The sequence below is a fragment of the Salvelinus fontinalis genome, chromosome 14, assembly GCF_029448725.1.
Source record: "Salvelinus fontinalis isolate EN_2023a chromosome 14, ASM2944872v1, whole genome shotgun sequence".
Taxonomy (NCBI): Eukaryota; Metazoa; Chordata; class Actinopteri; order Salmoniformes; family Salmonidae; genus Salvelinus; species Salvelinus fontinalis.
Window position 1 is genome coordinate 25,905,426 of NC_074678.1, and position 19,868 is coordinate 25,925,293.

General features: G+C 45.1%; 1 protein-coding gene across 3 annotated transcripts; it reads left to right on the forward strand.

Moving 5' to 3' along the window:
• The first annotated feature begins 2,994 nt into the window (after positions 1 to 2,994).
• Positions 2,995 to 19,730, forward strand: pfas (phosphoribosylformylglycinamidine synthase). 3 transcript variants are annotated; one of them, XM_055861072.1, is made up of 25 exons: positions 2,995 to 6,516; positions 7,693 to 7,815; positions 9,261 to 9,396; positions 9,720 to 9,825; positions 9,943 to 10,141; positions 10,707 to 10,812; positions 11,087 to 11,227; positions 11,343 to 11,467; positions 11,593 to 11,721; positions 11,864 to 12,001; positions 12,259 to 12,387; positions 12,544 to 12,774; positions 12,871 to 13,094; positions 13,202 to 13,444; positions 13,631 to 13,861; positions 14,144 to 14,324; positions 14,410 to 14,493; positions 14,644 to 14,799; positions 14,900 to 15,019; positions 15,177 to 15,322; positions 17,801 to 18,100; positions 18,203 to 18,317; positions 18,394 to 18,543; positions 18,685 to 18,825; positions 18,966 to 19,730. In XM_055861072.1, exons 2-25 carry the CDS (start codon positions 7,695 to 7,697, stop codon positions 19,277 to 19,279), a joined length of 3,966 nt encoding a protein of 1,321 aa, XP_055717047.1. In that variant the 5' UTR covers positions 2,995 to 6,516; positions 7,693 to 7,694; the 3' UTR covers positions 19,280 to 19,730. The 3 variants fall into 3 exon arrangements, with proteins under 3 accessions (XP_055717047.1, XP_055717046.1, XP_055717048.1); XM_055861071.1 differs by having other exon boundaries at positions 2,996 to 6,516; positions 18,394 to 18,546; XM_055861073.1 differs by lacking the exons at positions 2,995 to 6,516; positions 7,693 to 7,815; positions 9,261 to 9,396; ... (1 more) ...; positions 9,943 to 10,141; positions 10,707 to 10,812 and adding an exon at positions 10,831 to 10,977 and having other exon boundaries at positions 18,394 to 18,546.
• Positions 19,731 to 19,868: the final 138 nt, after the last annotated feature.

Here is a 19,868-nt window from a genome sequence, read left to right on the forward strand (position 1 = left end):
AACAAGTCTATTCTTCTTATTGGTGTCCTTTAGTAGTGGTTTATTTGCACCAATTTGACCATGAAGGCCTGAGTCACACTGTCTCAGAACAGTTGATGTTGAGATGTGTCTGTTACTTGAAACTCTGTGAAGCATTTATTTGGGATGCAATTTCTGAGGCTGGTAACTCTAATGAACTTATCCTCTACAGCAGAGTTAACTCTGGGTCTTCCTTTCCTGTGGTGGGCCTCATGAGGGCCAGTTTCACCATAGCGCTTGATGGTTTTTGCGACTGCACTTGAAGAAACGTTCAAAGTTCTTGGATGTTTCTATTTGACTGACCTTCATGTCTTAAAGTAATGATGGAGTGTTGTTTCTCTTTGCTTATTTGAGATGTTCTTGCCATAATATGGACTTGGTCTTTTACCAAATAGGGCTATATTCTGTATACCTTGTCACAACACAACTGATTGGCTCAAACGCCTTTAAGAAGGAAAGAAATTCCACAAATTAATTTTTAACAAGGCACACCTGTTAATTGAAATGCATTTCAGGTGACTACTTCGTGAAGCGGGTTGAAAGAAAGCCAAGAGTGTGCAATGCTGTCATCAAGGCAAAGGGTAGCTACTTTGAAGAATATAAAATATATAAAAAAATGTAATACTTTTTTGGTTACTACATGATTCCATGTGTGTTATTTCATAGTTTTGATGTTTACACTATTCTTCAACAATGTAGAAAATAGTAAAAATAAAGAAAAACCCTTGAATAAGTTGGTGTCCAAACCTTTGACTGGTACTGTGTGTGTGTATATATATATATATATATATATATATATATATATATATATATATATATATATATATATATATATATATATATATATACACACATATACTTACATACATAAATATATATATATATACACATGTATATGTATATATGTGTGTATATATATGTGTATGTGTATCAATATGTATATATGTGTGTTTATATGTATATATATATATATATATACACACATATACTTACACATACATATATATATATATATATATATATATATATACACATATATATATATACACATATATACACTGCTCAAAAAAATAAAGGGAACACTAAAATAACACATTCTAGATCTGAATGAACGAAATATTCTTATTAAATACTTTTTTCTTTACATAGTTGAATGTGCTGACAACAAAATCACACAAAAATTATCAATGGAAATCAAATTTCTCAACCCATGGAGGTCTAGATTTGGAGTCACACTCAAAATTAAAGTGGAAAACCACACTACAGGCTGATCCAACTTTGATGTAATGTCCTTAAAACAAGTCAAAATGAGGCTCAGTAGTGTGTGTGGCCTCCACGTGCCTGTATGACCTCCCTACAACGCCTGGGCATGCTCCTGATGAGGTCCTGATGATTTTTTTTGAGCAGTGTATATATGTGTATATATATACACATACACTGCTCAAAAATATAAAGGGAACACTTAAACAACACAATGTAACTTCAAGTCAATCACACTTCTGTGAAATCAAACTGTCCACTTAGGAAGCAACACTGATTGACAATAAATTTCACATGCTGTTGTGCAAATAGAATAGACGAAAGGTGGAAATTATAGGCAATTAGCAAGACACCCCCAATAAAGGAGTGGTTCTGCAGGTGGTGACCACAGACCACTTCTCAGTTCCTATGCTTCTTGGCTGATGTTTTGGTCACTTTTGAATGCTGGCGGTGCTTTCACTCTAGTGGTAGCATGAGACGGAGTCTACAACCCACACAAGTGGCTCAGGTAGGGCAGCTCATCCAGGATGGCACATCAATGCGATCTGTGGCAAGAAGGTTTGCTGTGTCTGTCAGCGTAGTGTCCAGAGCATGGAGGCGCTACCAGGAGACAGGCCAGTACATCAGGAGACGTGGAGGAGGGCAACAACCCAGCAGCAGGACCGCCTTTGTGCAAGGAGGAGCACTGCCAGAGCCCTGCAAAATGACCTCCAGCAGGCCACAAATGTGCATGTGTCTGCTCAAACAGTCAGAAACAAACTCCATGAGGGTGGTATGAGGGCCCGACGTCCACAGGTGGGGGTTGTGCTTACAGCCCAACACCGTGCAGGACGTTTGGCATTTGCCAGAGAACACCAAGATTGGTAAATTTGCCACTGCCGCCCTGTGCTCTTCACAGAGGAAAGCAGGTTCACATTGAGCACATGTGACAGACGTGACAGAGTCTGGAGACGCCGTGGGGAACGTTCTGCTGCCTGCAACATCCTCCAGCATGACCGGTTTGGCGGTGGGTCAGTCATAGTGTGGGGTGGCATTTCTTTGGGGGGCCGCACAGCCCTCCATGTGCTCGCCAGAGGTAGCCTGACTGCCATTAGGTACCGAGATGAGATCCTCAGACCCCTTGTGAGACCATATGCTCTTGCGGTTGGCCCTGGGTTCCTCCTAATGCAAGACAATGCTAGACCTCATGTGGCTGGAGTGTGTCAGCAGTTCCTGCAAGAGGAAGGCATTGATGCTATGGACTGGCCCGCTCGTTCCCCAGACCTGAATCCAATTGAGCACATCTGGGACATCATGTCTCGCTCCATCCACCAACGCCACGTTGCACCACAGACTATCCAGGAGTTGGCGGATGCTTTAGTCCAGGTCTGGGAGGAGATCCCTCAGTAGACCATCCGCCACCTCATCAGGAGCATGCCCAGGCGTTGTAGGGAGGTCATACAGGCACGTGGAGGCCACACACACTACTGAGCCTCATTTTGACTTGTTTTAAGGACATTACATCAAAGTTGGATCAGCCTGTAGTGTGGTTTTCCACTTTAATTTTGAGTGTGACTCCAAATCCAGACCTCCATGGGTTGAGAAATTTGATTTACATTTATAATTTTTGTGTGATTTTGTTGTCAGCACATTCAACTATGTAAAGAAAAAAAGTATTTAATTAGAATATTTCATTCATTCAGATCTAGGATGAGTTATTTTAGTGTTCCCTTTATTTTTTTGAGCAGTGTGTGTGTGTGTGTATATATATATATATATATATATATATATATATATGCATACAGTTGAAGTCGGAAGTTTACATATACCTTAGCCAAATACATTTAACCTCAGAATAGTTATAATTATTTATTTCAGCTTTTGTTTCTTTCATCACATTCCCAGTGGGTCAGAAGTTTACATACACTCAATTAGTATTTGGTAGCATTGCCTTTAAATTGTTTAACTTGGGTCAAATGTTTCGGGTAGCCTTCCACAAGCTTCCCACAATAAGTTGGGTGAATTTTGTCCCATTCCTCCTGACAGAGCTGGTGTAACAGAGTCAGGTTTGTAGGCCTCCTTGCATGCACATGCTTTTTCAGTTCAGCCCATAAATGGATGGATTTGGATTGAGGTCAGGACTTTGTGATGGCCACTCCAATACCTTGACTTTGTTGTCCTTAAGCCATTTTGCCACAACTTTGGAAGTATGCTTGGGGTCATTGTCCATTTGGAAGACCCATTTGCGACCAAGCTGTAACTTCCTGACTGATGTCTTGAGATGTTGCTTCAATACATCCACATAATTATCCTTTCTCATAACGCCATCTATTTTGTGAAGTGCACCAGTCCCTCCTGCAGCAAAGCACCCCCACAACATGATACTTCCACCCCCGTGCTTCACGGTTGGGATGGTGTTCTTCGGCTTGCAAGCGTCCCCCTTTTCCTCCAAACATAACGATGGTCATTATGGCCAAACAGTTCTATTTTTGTTTCATCAGACCAGAGGGCATTTAAAAAAAAAAAAAAAAGATCTTTGTCCCCATGTGCAGTTGCAAACCGTAGTCTGGCTTTTTTATGGTGGTTTTGGAGCAGTGGCTTCTTCCTTGCTGAGCGTCATTTCAGGTTATGCCGAAATATAGGACTTGTTTTACTGTGGATATAGATACTTTTGTACCTGTTTCCTCCAGCATCTTCACAAGGTCCTTTGCTGTTGTTCTGGGATTGATTTGCACTTTTCGCACCAAAGTACGTTTATCTCTATGAGACAGTACGTGTCTCCTTCCTGAGCGGTATGACGGCTGCGTGGTCCCATGGTGTTTATACTTGCGTACTATTGTTTGTACAGTTGAACGTGGTACATTCAGACGTTTGGAAACCAGACTTGTGGAGGTCTACAACTTTTTTTCTGAGTTCTTGGCTGATATCTTTTGATTTTCCCATGATGTCAAGCAAAGAGGCACTGAGTTTGAAGGTAGGCCTTGAAATACATCCACAGGTACACCTCCAATTGACTCATGATGTCAATTAGACTAACAGAAGCTTCTAAAGCCATGACATCATTTTCTGGAATTTTCCAAGATGTTTAAAGGCACAGTCAACTTAGTGTATAAAAACTTCTGACCCACTGGAATTGTGATACAGTGAAATAATCTGTATGTAAACAATTGTTGGAAAAATTACTTTTCATGCACAAAGTCCTAACTGACTTACCAAAACTATAGTTTGCTAACAAGAAATTTGTGGAGTGTTTGAAAAACTAGTTTTAATGACTCCAACCTAAGTGTATGTAAACTTCTGACTTCAACTGTATATTTATATACACACACACACACATCTATATAACGCAACAAAGGGGGTGCCAGTCCTGCTGCTGCAAAACAGGAAGAGAGAGGGACCAATGACGGGACAGGATTCTGTGGACTGACACATTAACAGCATACCGTATACCATACAACACCGACTCACGCTCCCCAATGCTCTTACGTTTGACAATTTCTTTTGAGAATGTCATGTGAACTAGTCTAATTTGATATTTGCCTTTATGGGGAATTATGTGCTGATTGAAGGTTGAACCACTGACCAACTAAAGCAGAAGATTATACTGTCTGCTCTCCTGCCCCTGTCCAGCGATACACACACACACACACACACACACACACACACACACACACACACAAAACTGTAGTTTCCTCAAGAGTCTAGAAAGTTTGATGATTGATCAATGAGGAGGGAAAAAAGGTGAGGGAGAGAGTGATGCAGAGGTTGGTGAGATAAGTGTTGTGAGGGGAGGGAAAGGAATAGATAGGGGTGTGTTGTCCTATCTGTGGACTGTACAGTCACTGTAGTCGTGCAACTCTATTAATTATGTTGTGCATAATTGTGTGTGTGTAGGGGTGTGTGTGCCGTGTTGATCCAGTGTGCATGAGTGTGAGCAAATGTCTGCCTCCCCGCTTGTTGAGTGCACTTATATCGGACCTTCATCACTTTCTCCTACCAAACAAACAGACCCCTTTTTAAACACGGATCCCGTCTCTCCATTGGACACTCTTCGTCCTCCCCTACATACAGTACATATACTGAGTACTCCACTTAAATGTTCTCCGCTCACAACACACAAGAACTACAATAGTCCACTAACCTCCATATTTCCTGGATTGACTGACAAGTTCTAACCATTGACTAGATGAACTCATTCGTATGATCTATAAACCAGTAGAACAAACTACACACCGTACTGCTCTTAACCAGTGCTTGTCAACAAGCAACCTGAGTCCTATCACCCAACCGGGTGCCTGCCTAGAACGAGACTGGGAGGGGTAGTCAGTGATGTCATAAAGATTATTCAGGAAGTGTATTTGCAGTTGGAGAGAGATGGAATTGAACTTTTCTCTGTGAATGGAACTGAGACTGCGTCTGAAATTACTAAATGAAAATAGATGGAGATCAGAGAATAGGGTACCATTTAGGATGGATGAAACGATTGGAGCAGCTGGCTCCCATGTGTACTTCCTGCTTCCTTATGACATCACCTCTGTCCAATCCCTCTTCGTGTCACTAGGTGCCTGCAGACATGTAGCATGTGTGTGTTTTTGGGGTACGGGGTGGGGTGGGTGGTTTTTGGGAGATTATGAAATACTGTGAGTGTGACGCTGTGAGATAATACTCTGGGTATAAGTTGGCCATTAGATAAAGATCTAGGATCAGCTTACCCTCAGTGGGTCCTTAATTTAACCATTATGGGCTGAAGATGCAAGACTGACTTCGGATCAGTGTCTAGGGTTGACTTCATCCTACGGTCAAGGGAACTGTCTGAGAGTATGTTTGTCACTGACAAAGAGGAGGATAGTTGGAGCAGGGATGAAATGTACATTGTTTCTTTTTTGTACCTTGTTTTAATTTATTAAATATATCTGAGATGGCAAGTCACGTGTGTGTGTGTGTGTGCGCGCGCGCCCTACTGGCCAGCAATGTCAGGTCTATGCAGAAAAGAAATCAGTAATATGGCACCAAGCTGTATTCATTAATCATTTTCATGGGCTTCTTCCTAATTTCACAAAGAAGGGAATTACAAACGTTTAAAGGAAAATATACAATCAGGATCATACCAAAAGTTTACAACAGAACCACGCATGCGCCGTCTTCTCATCGTCGGTGTGTGGTGGCGAGTTTGGTGCGTCCTCACACGTGGGGTGCTCTACAATTTGTGGTCTCTGCTGATCAGCCATTCAGAAGAATAGCTACTTTTGTACTTGGAAGGTAAGCAGCCTTTTGCTAAGAAAGTTGTCCGTATTTTACTCGTTGTAGCTAACTACTAGCTAGTGAACTATTCATATTGAATTATCCAGCTAGCTGATGAATTAAAGCTAGCTAGCAAGTTTGTAAGTAACTTACCTAGCGCTATCAAAGTTTAGATTTGATGCCGTGTTATAACTTGTGCACGATCTATTGTTGCAGGAAGTAGAAAACTCACTTTTTTATGTGCCACGTTCTCTTACTAGTTAATTTGTTGCTACAACAATCAAATCCGAGTTTTTGTTAGATACTTAGCTAACCAAATTGCTTACAATATCTCTGGCTAAATTGCTATCATATCTAACAAAGCATTATTTTCAGGACACTGGTTATCAGTTAACGAAATACCCCTGCTAGAGCCCGAGCTGCATGCCTTGTGATGCAACACGCAAATAATAAAGTTGACCCATGTCCTGACTGTGATTACTTACTGAATGCGCTGTATAGAGAGGAGTGGATTGGGAATCGGCCTCATGATCCATATCCACTTAGCTATCTAAAGTGATCACCTCGTTCCACTATGTATTTCTGTCAAGCACACATCCTATAACTTGTTATAACCTAGTAACAGTTGGGGCAGATTTTGCAATGCATAGAAAATGGCTGCAAGTTTAGCTGAACAACTAGTCTGCCTTGTCTCAGACTAGCACTATATTCATACGTGAAAGTATCAGTGGACCTCAAATGCTACAGTAAACATTCCTTTGAGGGTGAGCGCATTGAGACATCTTTAGAACCCAAAGTGCAGTGTGTCACAACCCACGCAAATAAGCCAACAGTTAGGCTACACTGACAGACACGTATTTGATCTCGCTCCAATATGTATGTTTGTATAATTTCCTGTGTTTAGCTGACAGACTGACTACAGTGTCACAAAAATACAACACACTCTGTTCTGGCTGCAGAGTTGACCTCTGTCCAGGGCATAATCAGGTCAAAGCTCAACACAGGGACAGATCTGGAGTTGGTCCTTAGAGATTATTGATTGATTATAATGATTGTGTTCGATATAAAGATGGTTAGTGTTAAATTACTCTTCTGTCATGTGGCCTCCACTATGTGCATGGTGACATATGTGCTATGTCACCATTGGGTTTTGAAAAGAATTTTTTTTGTATCTGCTCATATCCCCATCTCTAGTTATGGCAGTAGTGAGGTTCTACAGTAAGGAGGCTGAGAGGGGGTGGGTCTTACAGACTGCTGCTCAGCTTCACCCCCAGCTGTCAATCACCAGTGAGCTCTGCTACAATGTCGAGCTGACAGGTGAGTGTGTTTGTGCATAATGTATATGAGTGAAAGATATGCACAAATTGTTCATGCAAATAAGAAATGCGTGCACTCAGGCTATCCGGAAGGCCAAAGTTAGTTACTTTAAGGAGCAGTTCTCTCTCTGTGGGTCTAACCCCAAGAAGTTCTGGACAATGGTGAAAGAACTGGAGAATAAACCCTCCTCACAGCTGCCCATGTCCCTTAATGTTGATGTGGTTGTTACTGGCAAACTAACCCTGATTCAGATGACCATCCTACCCATGCTAGATTACGGAGATGTCATTTATACAGTACCAGTCAAAAGTTTAGATACACCTACTCATTCAAGGGTTTTTCTTTTCTTTTTTTACTATTTTCTACATTGTAGAATAATACTGAAGACATCAAAACTATGAAATAACACATGGAATCATGTAGTAACCAAAAAAGTGTTAAACAAATCAAAAATATATTATATATTTGTGATTCTTCAAAGTAGCCACTCTTTGCCTTGATGACAGCTTTGCTCACTCTGGCATTCTCTCACCAGTTCCCACATATGCTGAGCACTTGGCTGCTTTTCCTTCACTCTGCGGTCCAACTCATCCCAAACCATCTCAATTGTTTAACACTTTTTTGGTTACTACATAGTTCCATGTGTTATTTCATAGTTTATGTCTAAACTATTATTCTACAGTGTAGAAAATAAAAACCCTTGAATAAGATGAGTAGGTGTGTCAACTTTGACTGGTACTGTAGATCGACAGGTAAGGGTGCTCTCGAGCAGCTAGATGTTCTTTACTATTCGGCCATCAGATTTGCCACCAATGCTCCTTATAGGACACATCACTGCACTCCTCTGTAAACTGGCCATCTCTGTATACCCAAATCAAGACCCACTGGTTGAATCTTATTTAAAAAAAATAAAAACTCTTAGGCCTCAACCCTCCCTAGCTGAGAGATCTACTGCAACCCTCATCCTCCACATACAACATCCCTTCTGCCAGGCACATTCTGTTAAAGGTCCCCAAAGTGCACGCATCCCTGGGTCGCTTTCAGTTCGCTGCAGCTAGCGACTGGACAGTTTTATCTCCGTCTCTTATCTCCATCCAAAGACTCAATCGTGGACACTTACTGACAGTTGTGGCTGCTTCGCGTGATGTGTTGTTGTCTACCTTTTTTCCCTTTGTGCTGTTGTCTGTGCCTAACAACATTTATACCTTGTTTGGGCTGCTGCTGTGTTGTCTTAGGTCTCTCTTTGTGTAGTGTTGTTATTTTAACTTTTTATTTTTATCCCCTGTCCCCGCAAGAGGCCTTTTGCATCGTGGTAGGCCGTCATTATAAATATGAATTTGTTCTTAACTGACTTCCTAGTTAAATGAAGAGGGGGAAAAAGTGTCTTCAGCAAATATTAGTCTCTCTAATTCTCTCTCCTCATATCCCTCCCCTTACTCCCCTAGGTGCTGAGTCTCTGAGTGTAGAGCAGAGGGAGGTGCTGCTGTGGCTGTTCCGCCCCACTCTGCAGACAGAACAGCTGTCTGACACACCATACCTGACAGAGGGAGAGGGAGGAACACTAGTGGAGATCGGACCTAGGTACACACACACACACACAGTCAGCCACACATACACAAACACGAGGGCCTAGAGCACAGGTGTCAAACTCATTCCACGGGGGGCCGAGTGTCTGCGGGTTTTCGCTCCTCCCTTGTACTTGATTGATAAATTAACATCACTAATTAGTTAGGAACTCCCCACACCTGGTTGTCTAGGGCTTTATTGAAAGGAAAAAACAAAAACCTGCAGACACTAGGCCCTCCGTGGAATGAGTTTGACACCCCTGGCCTAGAGTATAGTGAAATGCTCAAATCAACCCTTGCTCCGCAATGTTGATGTTTTGTTTCTGCTACCCCCTGTAGGTTGAACTTTTCAACAGCATGGTCCACTAACGCTGTGTCCATCTGTCAAAGTGCTGGACTGACCAACGTCACCAGAGTGGAGCTGTCCAGAAGACTGCTGATACAAGTACACAAATACACCGACGCACACAATTTAGGTGCAATTCCTCAGGCTGCCATGTTGCACAAGGGGACAGCTGGATCAATTCTAACTTTCCTGTCCCTTTCTCTTGCCTCTCTCCAGCCCAAGGATGGACAGAGTGAGACAGTGTTGGATGGAGAGGTGGAGAGACTGGTCAGCAGTCTCTATGACAGTATGACTGAGTGTGTTTACACACATCCCATCTCCTCCTTCACTGTGGCAACCAAACCACAGGAAGTGTTTGAGGTAGACATCCTGGAGAAAGGACGAGCTGCCCTGGAGACAGCTAACGATGAGCTGGGTAAGTACACCTGTTAATGTTAGATATCTCATCAGGTCTTCGATCTGTTCCTTCCTGTCTACCGTTCTTCCTATTCACTCTTCTTATGTCAGATATCTCTTGTTGTCCTCTCTAACCTTTCATTTCCCTCCCCCTCTCTTTCGCCAGTCCTTCCCCTTATGTGGATAGGCCTACTTTGTCACATGACGTATAATCTAATGACATAGATGGTTGAAGTCACAGGACTGTGACAGTGTCATTGATTAGCTTGTGTGTCTGTAATTACACTAAAGCACACTTTGTGTGTTTGTGTAATTAGATTATAGCATGCTCTGTGAGCAGTGATTTAACTGTTTGCAATATCAGTGTGTGTGTGTGTGTGTGTGTGCGATAAATTCAATCCGTCATACTTTCTGAGGGGCCTGTGGAGTTTGACTGAATAGTAAACTCACCCACATGAACAGCCTTCCCTTGATCACTGCTAGTTTCTCATTTTTAGAATTGTGTTAATGTGAACCGAGGACGTGAGCTCCCTGTTTCATTGTTGATCCAAATAACATATTCAAGTGTGTGTGTGTGTGTGTAGGTCTGGCCTTTGACTCGTGGGATCTGGACTACTACACGTCGTTGTTCCAGAAAGTGAAGAGGAACCCTACCAGTGTGGAGTGTTTTGACCTCGCCCAGTCCAACAGGTAGGTGTGTTTTGTCCTCGCCCCGTCCAACAGGTAGGTGTGTTTTGTCCTCGCCCAGTCCAACAGGTAGGTGTGTTTTGACCTCGCCCAGTCCAACAGGTAGGTGTGTTTTGACCTCGCCCAGTCCAACAGGTAGGTGTGTTTTGACCTCGCCCAGTCCAACAGGTAGGTGTGTTTTGTTGATGGTGTACTCTATAATCTTCTTTTTTTTATTCATGTTTTGCTTCTGGGGGTAACTTTTTGAATATCCTGTCTCTGTGCCGCCCTCCCTCAGTGAGCACAGTCGTCATTGGTTCTTCCGGGGACGTATGGTGATTGACGGACATGAGCAGAAGGACACTCTGTTCAGCCTCATCATGGACACCCAGCGTCATAGCAACCAGAACAACGTAATCCAGTTCTGTGACAACAGCAGGTAGGAGAGATGGTGTATAGAAGGACGCTTTTACAAAATGTCACACAATGATGGGGATTTTGTTTTCCTTTCCACATTTTACAATTCCATAGTGTGTATGTGTGTGTTTGTGTAGTGGTATAAAGGGGATGGAGGTGGAGTGTGTGTACCCCAGAGACCCATGCCAGGCCAGTTCCTACGAGCTGAGACGCTCTGAAAGACATGTCATCTTCACTGCTGAGACACACAACTTCCCTACTGGTGAGAACATGCACACACTCACACACCCAGGCCAGGAGCGTGTTACACTTCTTTTATGCATATATTTACACCTTTTTGAAATCCCTCCTCTCTCCCTGCCTTCCTCCTCCTTTATTTAACCCCAGGTGTAGCTCCGTTCAGTGGTGCCACCACGGGGACAGGAGGGCGTATCAGAGATGTGCAGAGTGCTGGGCAGGGCGGGCACGTCGTCGCTGGCACCGCCGGATACTGCTTTGGCAACCTCCACATACCTGGTGAGTGTCTGGAGAGATGTCTGTCTGTGTACCTGCCGCTGTCTGTCGTGAGAAACATTGCATGAGTAAAAGATGACAAATTGTCCATCTCATCTCCCCCATCCTCCTCCTCTCTCCCCCTATCCTTCTCCTCTCTCCCCAGGTTACAGCCTGCCATGGGAGTGTAAGGGGGAGGGGTGGGAGTACCCCCCCAGCTTTGCCCCTCCCCTGCAGGTGGTCATCGGAGCCAGTGATGGAGCGTCGGACTACGGCAACAAGTTTGGAGAACCAATCCTGGCAGGTACAGACACGAACAATGAAAACAACAGCAGCATCTGAAATTGCACCCTATTCCTTATATAGTGCTGCTGCAGTACTTCAATAGTAGTGCACTATATAGGGAATAGGGAGCCATTTCGTACACACTAATCAAAAGTGGTGGAACGTATAGGGAATAGGGTTCCATTTCAGACTTAACCAGCCTTCCGTTCCTCATGAGTATGACATGTTTTTGAGTTGAAACCACAGTAGGTCAACTTGCTTTCGGTTTCCATCTAGGCTTTGCTCGGTCCTTCGGCATGCGACTGGCCAGTGGGGAGAGGAGAGAGTGGATCAAGCCAATCATGTTCAGTGGTGGGCTGGGCTCCATCGAAGATGCACATGTGAAGAAGGAGCAGGCGGAGAAAGGTTAGATCTTTGGTTAGAGCTGATTGGTGTAAGGTTAGTGGTAAAGTTGGGGTCAACACGTGGAAATCGACAAGGTCATTTATTGACATAGGATTATTTTAAACCTAGAATTAATGCCAGTCTGTAAAAACTGTTACTTGAGCTGTTGTTTGACAGGAATGGAGGTGGTGAAGATCGGGGGTCCGGTATACAGGATCGGAGTGGGAGGAGGGGCTGCCTCCTCTATCCAGGTGCAGGGTGATAACTCCAGTGCCAGAGACCTTGGGGCGGTGCAGAGAGGAGATGCTGAGATGGAACAGAAGATGAACCGGGCACTCAGGGCCTGTCTGGAGAGAGCGGGAGGAAATCCCATCTGTAGTATACATGACCAGGGGGCAGGGGGAAATGGTAAGAAGAGAGTGTGTGACAAAGCTGAGGAACGTAAGTCTGAGTTGTGATTGATTGTGTGTAGTTGTGTGTTGGATTAATGTAGTTGTTTTGTAGGTAACGTGTTGAAGGAGCTGTGTGAGCCGGCGGGAGCTGTGATCTACTGCAGCAGGTTTAAGAGAGGAGACCCCACCCTCAGTGTGTTGGAGCTATGGGGGGCGGAGTACCAGGAGAGCAACGCCATGCTCATCCGCCAAACAGATCGCTCCTTCCTGGAGAGGGTGTGTCAGAGGGAGAAGTGCCCCGTTGACTTTGTAGGAAACATCACTGGAGATGGAAAGGTGAAGATGGGGAGGAATCACAACTGAATCACATTTCTGTCATTTTACCACACACCTTTCCTTTTGGGGTGTGAGTGATATTGATAATGGTCTCTCTCCATATGTAGATAGTGCTTGTGGATGATGTGGGTGGTGGTAAAGGAGAGGACCAGACAGACAGAGGGCGCTGTCCTGTAGACCTCCATCTTGACTGGGTGCTGGGGAAGATGCCCCAGAAGGACTTTTTCATGGAGAGGATGACAACTGACCTCAAGCCTCTGTCTCTTCCCACTGGGCTGGGTGTAAGAGACGCTCTGGACAGAGTCCTACGCCTGCCCGCCGTCGCCTCCAAACGCTACCTAACTAACAAGGTGTGTGTGTTTTAGGGATTTCACTATCTCAGTAATGTTTGACCCTCACGTTAAAAACATTACAAAAGTAAATTAAGGCTGTTAGTAAATAAAATGTTTTTGTAGAGAGAAAAGCTCTGAGTTAATTTTGTATTCTCTCTGTCTCACTACTACTATCTCCATCCCTTTCTCCCCTCCCTTTCTCAGGTGGACCGGTCTGTTACGGGTCTGGTTGCCCAGCAACAGTGTGTCGGTCCTCTCCACACCCCATTGGCTGATGTCGCTGTCGTCTCTCTGTCTCCATTCGGCCTGAAGGGGGCGGCGACCGCAATCGGGGAGCAACCAATCAAAGGTCTCGTTTCACCGGGGGCGGGAGCTCGCATGGCCGTGGGGGAAGCGCTGACCAATCTGGTGTTTGCTGAAGTCACAGCCCTGAAGGTAATAGAATATAACGGGCATGGTTAGAATCACAGCCCTGACAGGAACAGAAAATTATAGGCATGCAATGATTTCAATGACCACAGCAGAGATAATTAGGGTGCAATGGCATTGACCACAGTCAGAGCCCTTCAGAAAGACCGAAAACAAACTTTTAGCGAACATCAGCACCATTCTCTCTGTGTGCTGAGTGTGTGTGTGTGTGTGTGTGTGTGTGTGTGTGTGTGTGTGTGTGTGTGTGTGTGTGTGTGTGTGTGTGTGTGTGTGTGTGTGTGTTCTCAGGATGTCAAGTGCAGTGGTAACTGGATGTGGGCGGCAAAGCTCCCTGGTGAAGGGGCATGTCTCTGGGAGGCGTGTCAGGCCATGTGTGATGTCATGGGTCAGCTGGGCGTGGCCATTGACGGAGGGAAGGACTCACTGAGCATGGCTGCTAGAGTTGGGACAGAGACTGTCAAAGCACCAGGTACTTTCTTTGTGTGTTTTGGGGGACAGGCATTGTGTGTTTTAGTACAGTGTGTGTGTTGTGTATAAATCTGTTCTTTCTCTAGGTGCTCTGGTCATCTCTGTGTATGCTGTGTGTCCTGACATCACGGCTACTGTTACCCCTGACCTGGAGAACCCTGACGGGCAAGGTTTGCTACTCACGCATACACGCACACACACACACACTCTTGAACAGACACATTCACACTGCACATCACAATATTGACACAGCTCAACATTTAAACCTGTTCCTGAGTTGATTTCCACACACACATGCACACCTCATTCCTCCTCTCCAGGCGTGTTGCTGTGGGTTCCAGTGAGTCCAGGTCACTACAGACTGGGAGGGTCAGCTCTGGCCCAGTGTTACGGTCAGTTAGGTGACCATTCACCTGACCTCGACCACCCGGAGCTACTGACTGCCTGCTTCAATACCACACAGATCCTGCTACATGGTTAGTCACACTTTATATGGCTTATATTCTGTCACTGTACTGTCTGCTGAGTGTATCATACCAGTGTATTCTAGTCAGTAGTGTGTTATGTGTGTTGCAGACCGCCTGCTGAGTGCAGGACATGACATCAGCGACGGAGGGCTCATTTCCTGTCTGCTGGAGATGGCGTTCGCAGGGAATCGTGGGATAGAGGTGGACCTGCCCTCTCTGGGTGCTGGAGGTCAGTAGGACAGAAAATTCTATAACTTTATTTAAACCCCTCAGGGGTAAGGAAGGCATCAATATGCAATATATACAACACAGATCTCTCTCTTACCCTTTCTACCTCTATGTACCCTTCCTCTCCCCTTTCTGTCCCTCCCCCTCTCTTCCTATAGTCCTGGAGGTGTTATTCAGTGAGGAGTTGGGCTTGGTAGTGGAGGTGTGTGAGAGGGACATAGAGAATGTGTGTCAGAGGTACACTAACGCTGGACTACAGTGTCACCGCATCGGCACCACCCAAGGCTTCGGACCAGAGTCCATGGTGAGACTGACACACTATTTATATCACTATTGTTTGTCTTGGATGATCATATCCACCGATAAATCCATGATAATCGAAAACTTCAACAAGCATTTCTCAACGGCTGGCCATGCCTTCCTCCTGGCTACTTCAACCTCGGCCAACAGCTCCGCCCCCCCCCCGCAGCTACTCGCCCAAGCGTCCCCAGCTTCTCCTTTAACAAAATCCAGATAGCAGATGTTCTGAAAGAGCTGCAATACCTGGACCCATACAAATCAGATGGGCTTGACAATCTGAAACTATCTGCCGCCATTGTCGCAACCCCTATTACCAGACTGTTCAACCTCTTTCATATCGTCTGAGATCCCCAAGGATTGGAAAGCTGCTGCGGTCATCCCCCTCTTCGAGGAGACACTCTAGACCCAAACTGTTACAGACCTATATCCATCCAGCCCTGCCTATCTAAGGGTTTCGAAAGCCAAGTTAATAAACAGATCACTGACCATCTCGAATCCCACCGTACCTTCTCCGCTGTGCAATCCGGTTTCCGAGCCGGTCACGGGTGCACCTCAGCCACGCTCAAGGTACTAAACGATATCATAATCGCCATCGATAAAAGACAGTACTGTGCAGCCGTCTTCATCGACCTGGCCAAGGCTTTCGACTCTGTCAATCACCATATTCTTATCGGCAGACTCAGTAGCCTCGGTTTTTCTGATGACTGCCTTGCCTGGTTCACCAACTACTTTGCAGACAGAGTTCAGTGTGTCAAATCGGAAGGCATGTTGTCTGGTCCTCTGGCAGTCTCTATGGGGGTACCACATGGTTCAATTCTCGGGCCGACTCTTTTCTCTGTATATATCAATGATGTTGCTCTTGCTGCGGGCGATTCCCTGATCCACCTCTACGCAGACGACACCATTCTGTATACTTCTGGCCCTTCCTTGGACACTGTGCTATCTAACCTCCAAACGAGCTTCAATGCCATACAACACTCCGTCCGTGGCCTCCAACTGCTTTTAAACGCTAGTAAAACCAAATGCATGCTTTTCAACCGTTCGCTGCCTGCACCCGCCCGCCTGACTAGCATCACCACCCTGGACGGTTCCGACCTAGAATATGTGGACATCTATAAATACCTAGGTGTCTGGCTAGACTGTAAACTCTCCTTCCAGACTCATATCAAACATCTCCAATCCAAAATCAAATCTAGAATCGGCTTTCTATTTCGCAACAAAGCCTCCTTCACTCACGCCGCCAAACTTACCCTAGTAAAACTGACTCTCCTGCCGATCCTCGACTTCGGCGATGTCATCTACAAAATAGCTTCCAATACTCTACTCAGCAAACTAGATGCAGTTTATCATCGTGCCATCCGTTTTGTTACTAAAACACCTTATACCACCCACCACTGCGACCTGTATGCGCTAGTCGGCAGGCCCTCGCTACATGTTCGTCGCCAGACCCAATGGCTCCAGGTCATCTATAAGTCCATGCTAGGCAAAGCTCCGCCTTATCTCAGTTCACTGGTCACGATAACAACACCCACCCGTAGCACGCGCTCCAGCAGGTATATCTCACTGATCATCCCCAAAGCCAACACCTCATTTGGCCGCCTTTCCTTCCAGTTCTCTGCTGCCTGTGACTGTGACTGGAACGAATTGCAAAAATTGCTGAAGTTGGAGACTTTTATTTCCCTCACCAACTTTAAACATCTGCTATCTGAGCAGCTGACAGATCGCTGCAGCTGTACATAGTCCATCTGTAAATAGCCCACCCAATTGACCTACCTCATCCCCATACTGTTTTTTTAAATGTACTTTTCTGCTCTTTAGCACACCAGTATCTCTACTTGCACATGATAATCTGATGATTTATCACTCCAGTGTTAATCTGCTAAATTGTAATTATTCGCTCCAATGGCCTACTTATTGCCTACCTCCTCATGCCTTTTGCACACAATGTATATAGACTCTTTTTTCCTTCTGTGTTATTGACTTGTTTATTGTTTACTCCATGTGTAACGCTGTGTTGTCTGTTCACACTGCTATGCTTTATCTTGGCCAGGTCGCAGTTGTAAATGAGAACTTGTTCTCAACTAGCCTACCTGGTTAAATAAAGGTGAAATAATAAAAAATAAATATAGGGCAAAATCCTATGTTAGATACTTAAGCAATAAGGCCCGAGGGGGTGTGGTATATGGCCAATATTCCATGGCTAGGGGCTGTTCTTAATTATGACGCAACATGGAGAGTCTTATTGTTATTATAAACTGGTTAGCAACGTAATTAGAGCAGTAAAAATACATGTTTTGTCATACCCGTGGTATTATGGTCTGATATACCACGGCTGTCAGCCAATCAGCATTCAGGGCTCAAAATACCCCATTTATAATATAGAATTGAGCACTTGACTCAAACTCACATAAATCATGCATTGATATCAATGCTTTTTGGGGGATGTTGTTTATTTTTGTTAACATTGTTCTTCATGTCTCAGGTCAAAGTTCATGTGGACGGACAGGAAGTGCTGAGCGACCGTCTGCCCAGCCTCCGGGCGTTGTGGGAAGGCACCAGTTTCCAGCTTGAACGCCTGCAGGCCAATCAGCTATGTGTACAGCAGGAAGAGGAGGGGCTAGCCACACGCACACAGCCCTACTTCAAACTCACTTTTGACCCCATGGAGAAACCCAGCATTAACGGTCTTGGTGCAGGCCAGCCTCGCGTGGCTGTGGTCAGAGAGGAGGGCAGCAACGGAGACAGAGAGATGGCCGTCTCTCTCTACATGGCTGGCTTTGAGGTACCGCACGCACACACACACACACACACACACACACACACACACACACACACACACACACACCTAATTTGTTTGCGACCCCCCCCCTCTCTCTGTGTCTAGGTATGGGATGTGACCATGCAGGACCTGTGTTCAGGCTCTTTAACTCTAGAGATCTTCAAGGCTCTGGTGTTTGTAGGAGGATTCAGCTACGCAGATGTCCTGGGCTCAGCTAAAGGTATGCACACACATACAGCATGTACACATACATGCGCATATTCTCTTTAACCCTGTGTGTGTCTGTCTCCTGATAGGCTGGGCTGCCACAGTGACCTATAACCCCCGGGCCAGGGCGGAGTTTGAGCAATTCCGGCGTCGTGGCGATACACTGAGTCTGGGTGTTTGCAACGGCTGTCAGCTCCTAGCCCTGCTGGGATGGGTCGGAGAGGGGGAGGAGGGAGGAGGTGGTAGGCAAACCGTTTGGCTTTGGTGTCTACTTATTACAGTTTCTTCCCAGAGAGTGATTTACCAAGACAAGGATTCATTTGTAGACTGTTCACTCAGACAGTCCCACTTACCCTCTTGCTGTGTGTTTGTCTCTGCAGAGTCTGATGTGGTCCTGACCCATAACCAGTCTGGCAGGTTTGAGTCGCGGTTCGTCAGTGTAGGGATCAAGGCCTCTCCTTCAGTCTGGCTCCGGGGCATGGAGGGCTCTGCCCTGGGCGTCTGGGTGGCTCATGGGGAAGGTACAATCTCTTAAAATAATCTTCAGCCTATCTAGCTTCATAGACAGCTATTGCAATTTTCCACATTGACATGATAAATGTTGGCAATGATGCACAAACACCAAGGGTCATCCAACTCTCCATCTTCTCCTTCTCTCCAGGTCTGGTTCAGTTCCGTTCCCCCCAGGTTCAGCAGCGTATCATCTCCTCCTGCCTTGCCCCCCTCCGTTACCTGGATGACACGGGGACACCCACTGAGGTGTACCCCCAGAACCCTAACGGCTCTCCCCAGGGCCTGGCGGGGCTGAGCTCCAGGGATGGGCGCCACCTGGCCATGATGCCCCACCCGGAGCGCTGTACCTTTGGCTGGCAGTGGCCATGGGCCCCCAGGGAGCTCCAGAGCTCCCTCAGCACCACCTCTCCGTGGCTACGCATGTTTACTAATGCTGCTGCCTGGTGTAGTCATCAACCGTGAGGGAGCTAGCTAGACAACACAGCTCTTTCGCACTGTAGTCCAACTGTGGAAATCAAAATGTGGCTTGGAAGTCAGTTGCACTGCTAAAATGGTCAGAAACATTCCAATTACTACATGTTATTCGCTGTTCTGTTTTAACTGAACACTGTTACTCTGCTGAAATCAGTCTTTATGTTATTGGTACTTGTAAATAGTATTTTCTCAAACTGAAAAGTATTTGCATTCCATGGTCAAAAGTACCATTGTCAAAAGTATCTGATCAATCACTTGAGCTGTCTTTAACATTCCGAAGGTCACGCTACTACTAACATAGTTTGATTGGTTCTCTGTTTATCACTGATACTGTTCAATTATATTGGAAGATTTTGTAATTTAAAGACAAATTTCCAAACGGTATATAAACTGTTATTTTTCTATCAAACGGAGAATGAATTAAATACATTTCAAGATGTGGAGATGGAATAATTGATACAAGGATAACATGAATGTTTAGTTTAATGTCTATATTGTATTTTGATGTGTATTGTTGTGCTAAACAGGGCTCATCTGGAAAAGAGTCATTGGTCTCAGCATTTACTCCTTGTTCAAT

Coding starts and splice junctions, on each gene's coding strand:
- pfas (XM_055861071.1), top strand. CDS start 7,695: ATGGCAGTAGTGAGGTTCTACAGTAAGGAGGCTGAGAGGGGGTGGGTC. Junction 14,494..14,643: donor GGAGAACCCTGACGGGCAAG/GTTTGCTACTCA, acceptor CCTCCTCTCCAG/GCGTGTTGCTGTGGGTTCCA. Junction 15,323..17,800: donor GCTTCGGACCAGAGTCCATG/GTGAGACTGACA, acceptor TTCATGTCTCAG/GTCAAAGTTCATGTGGACGG.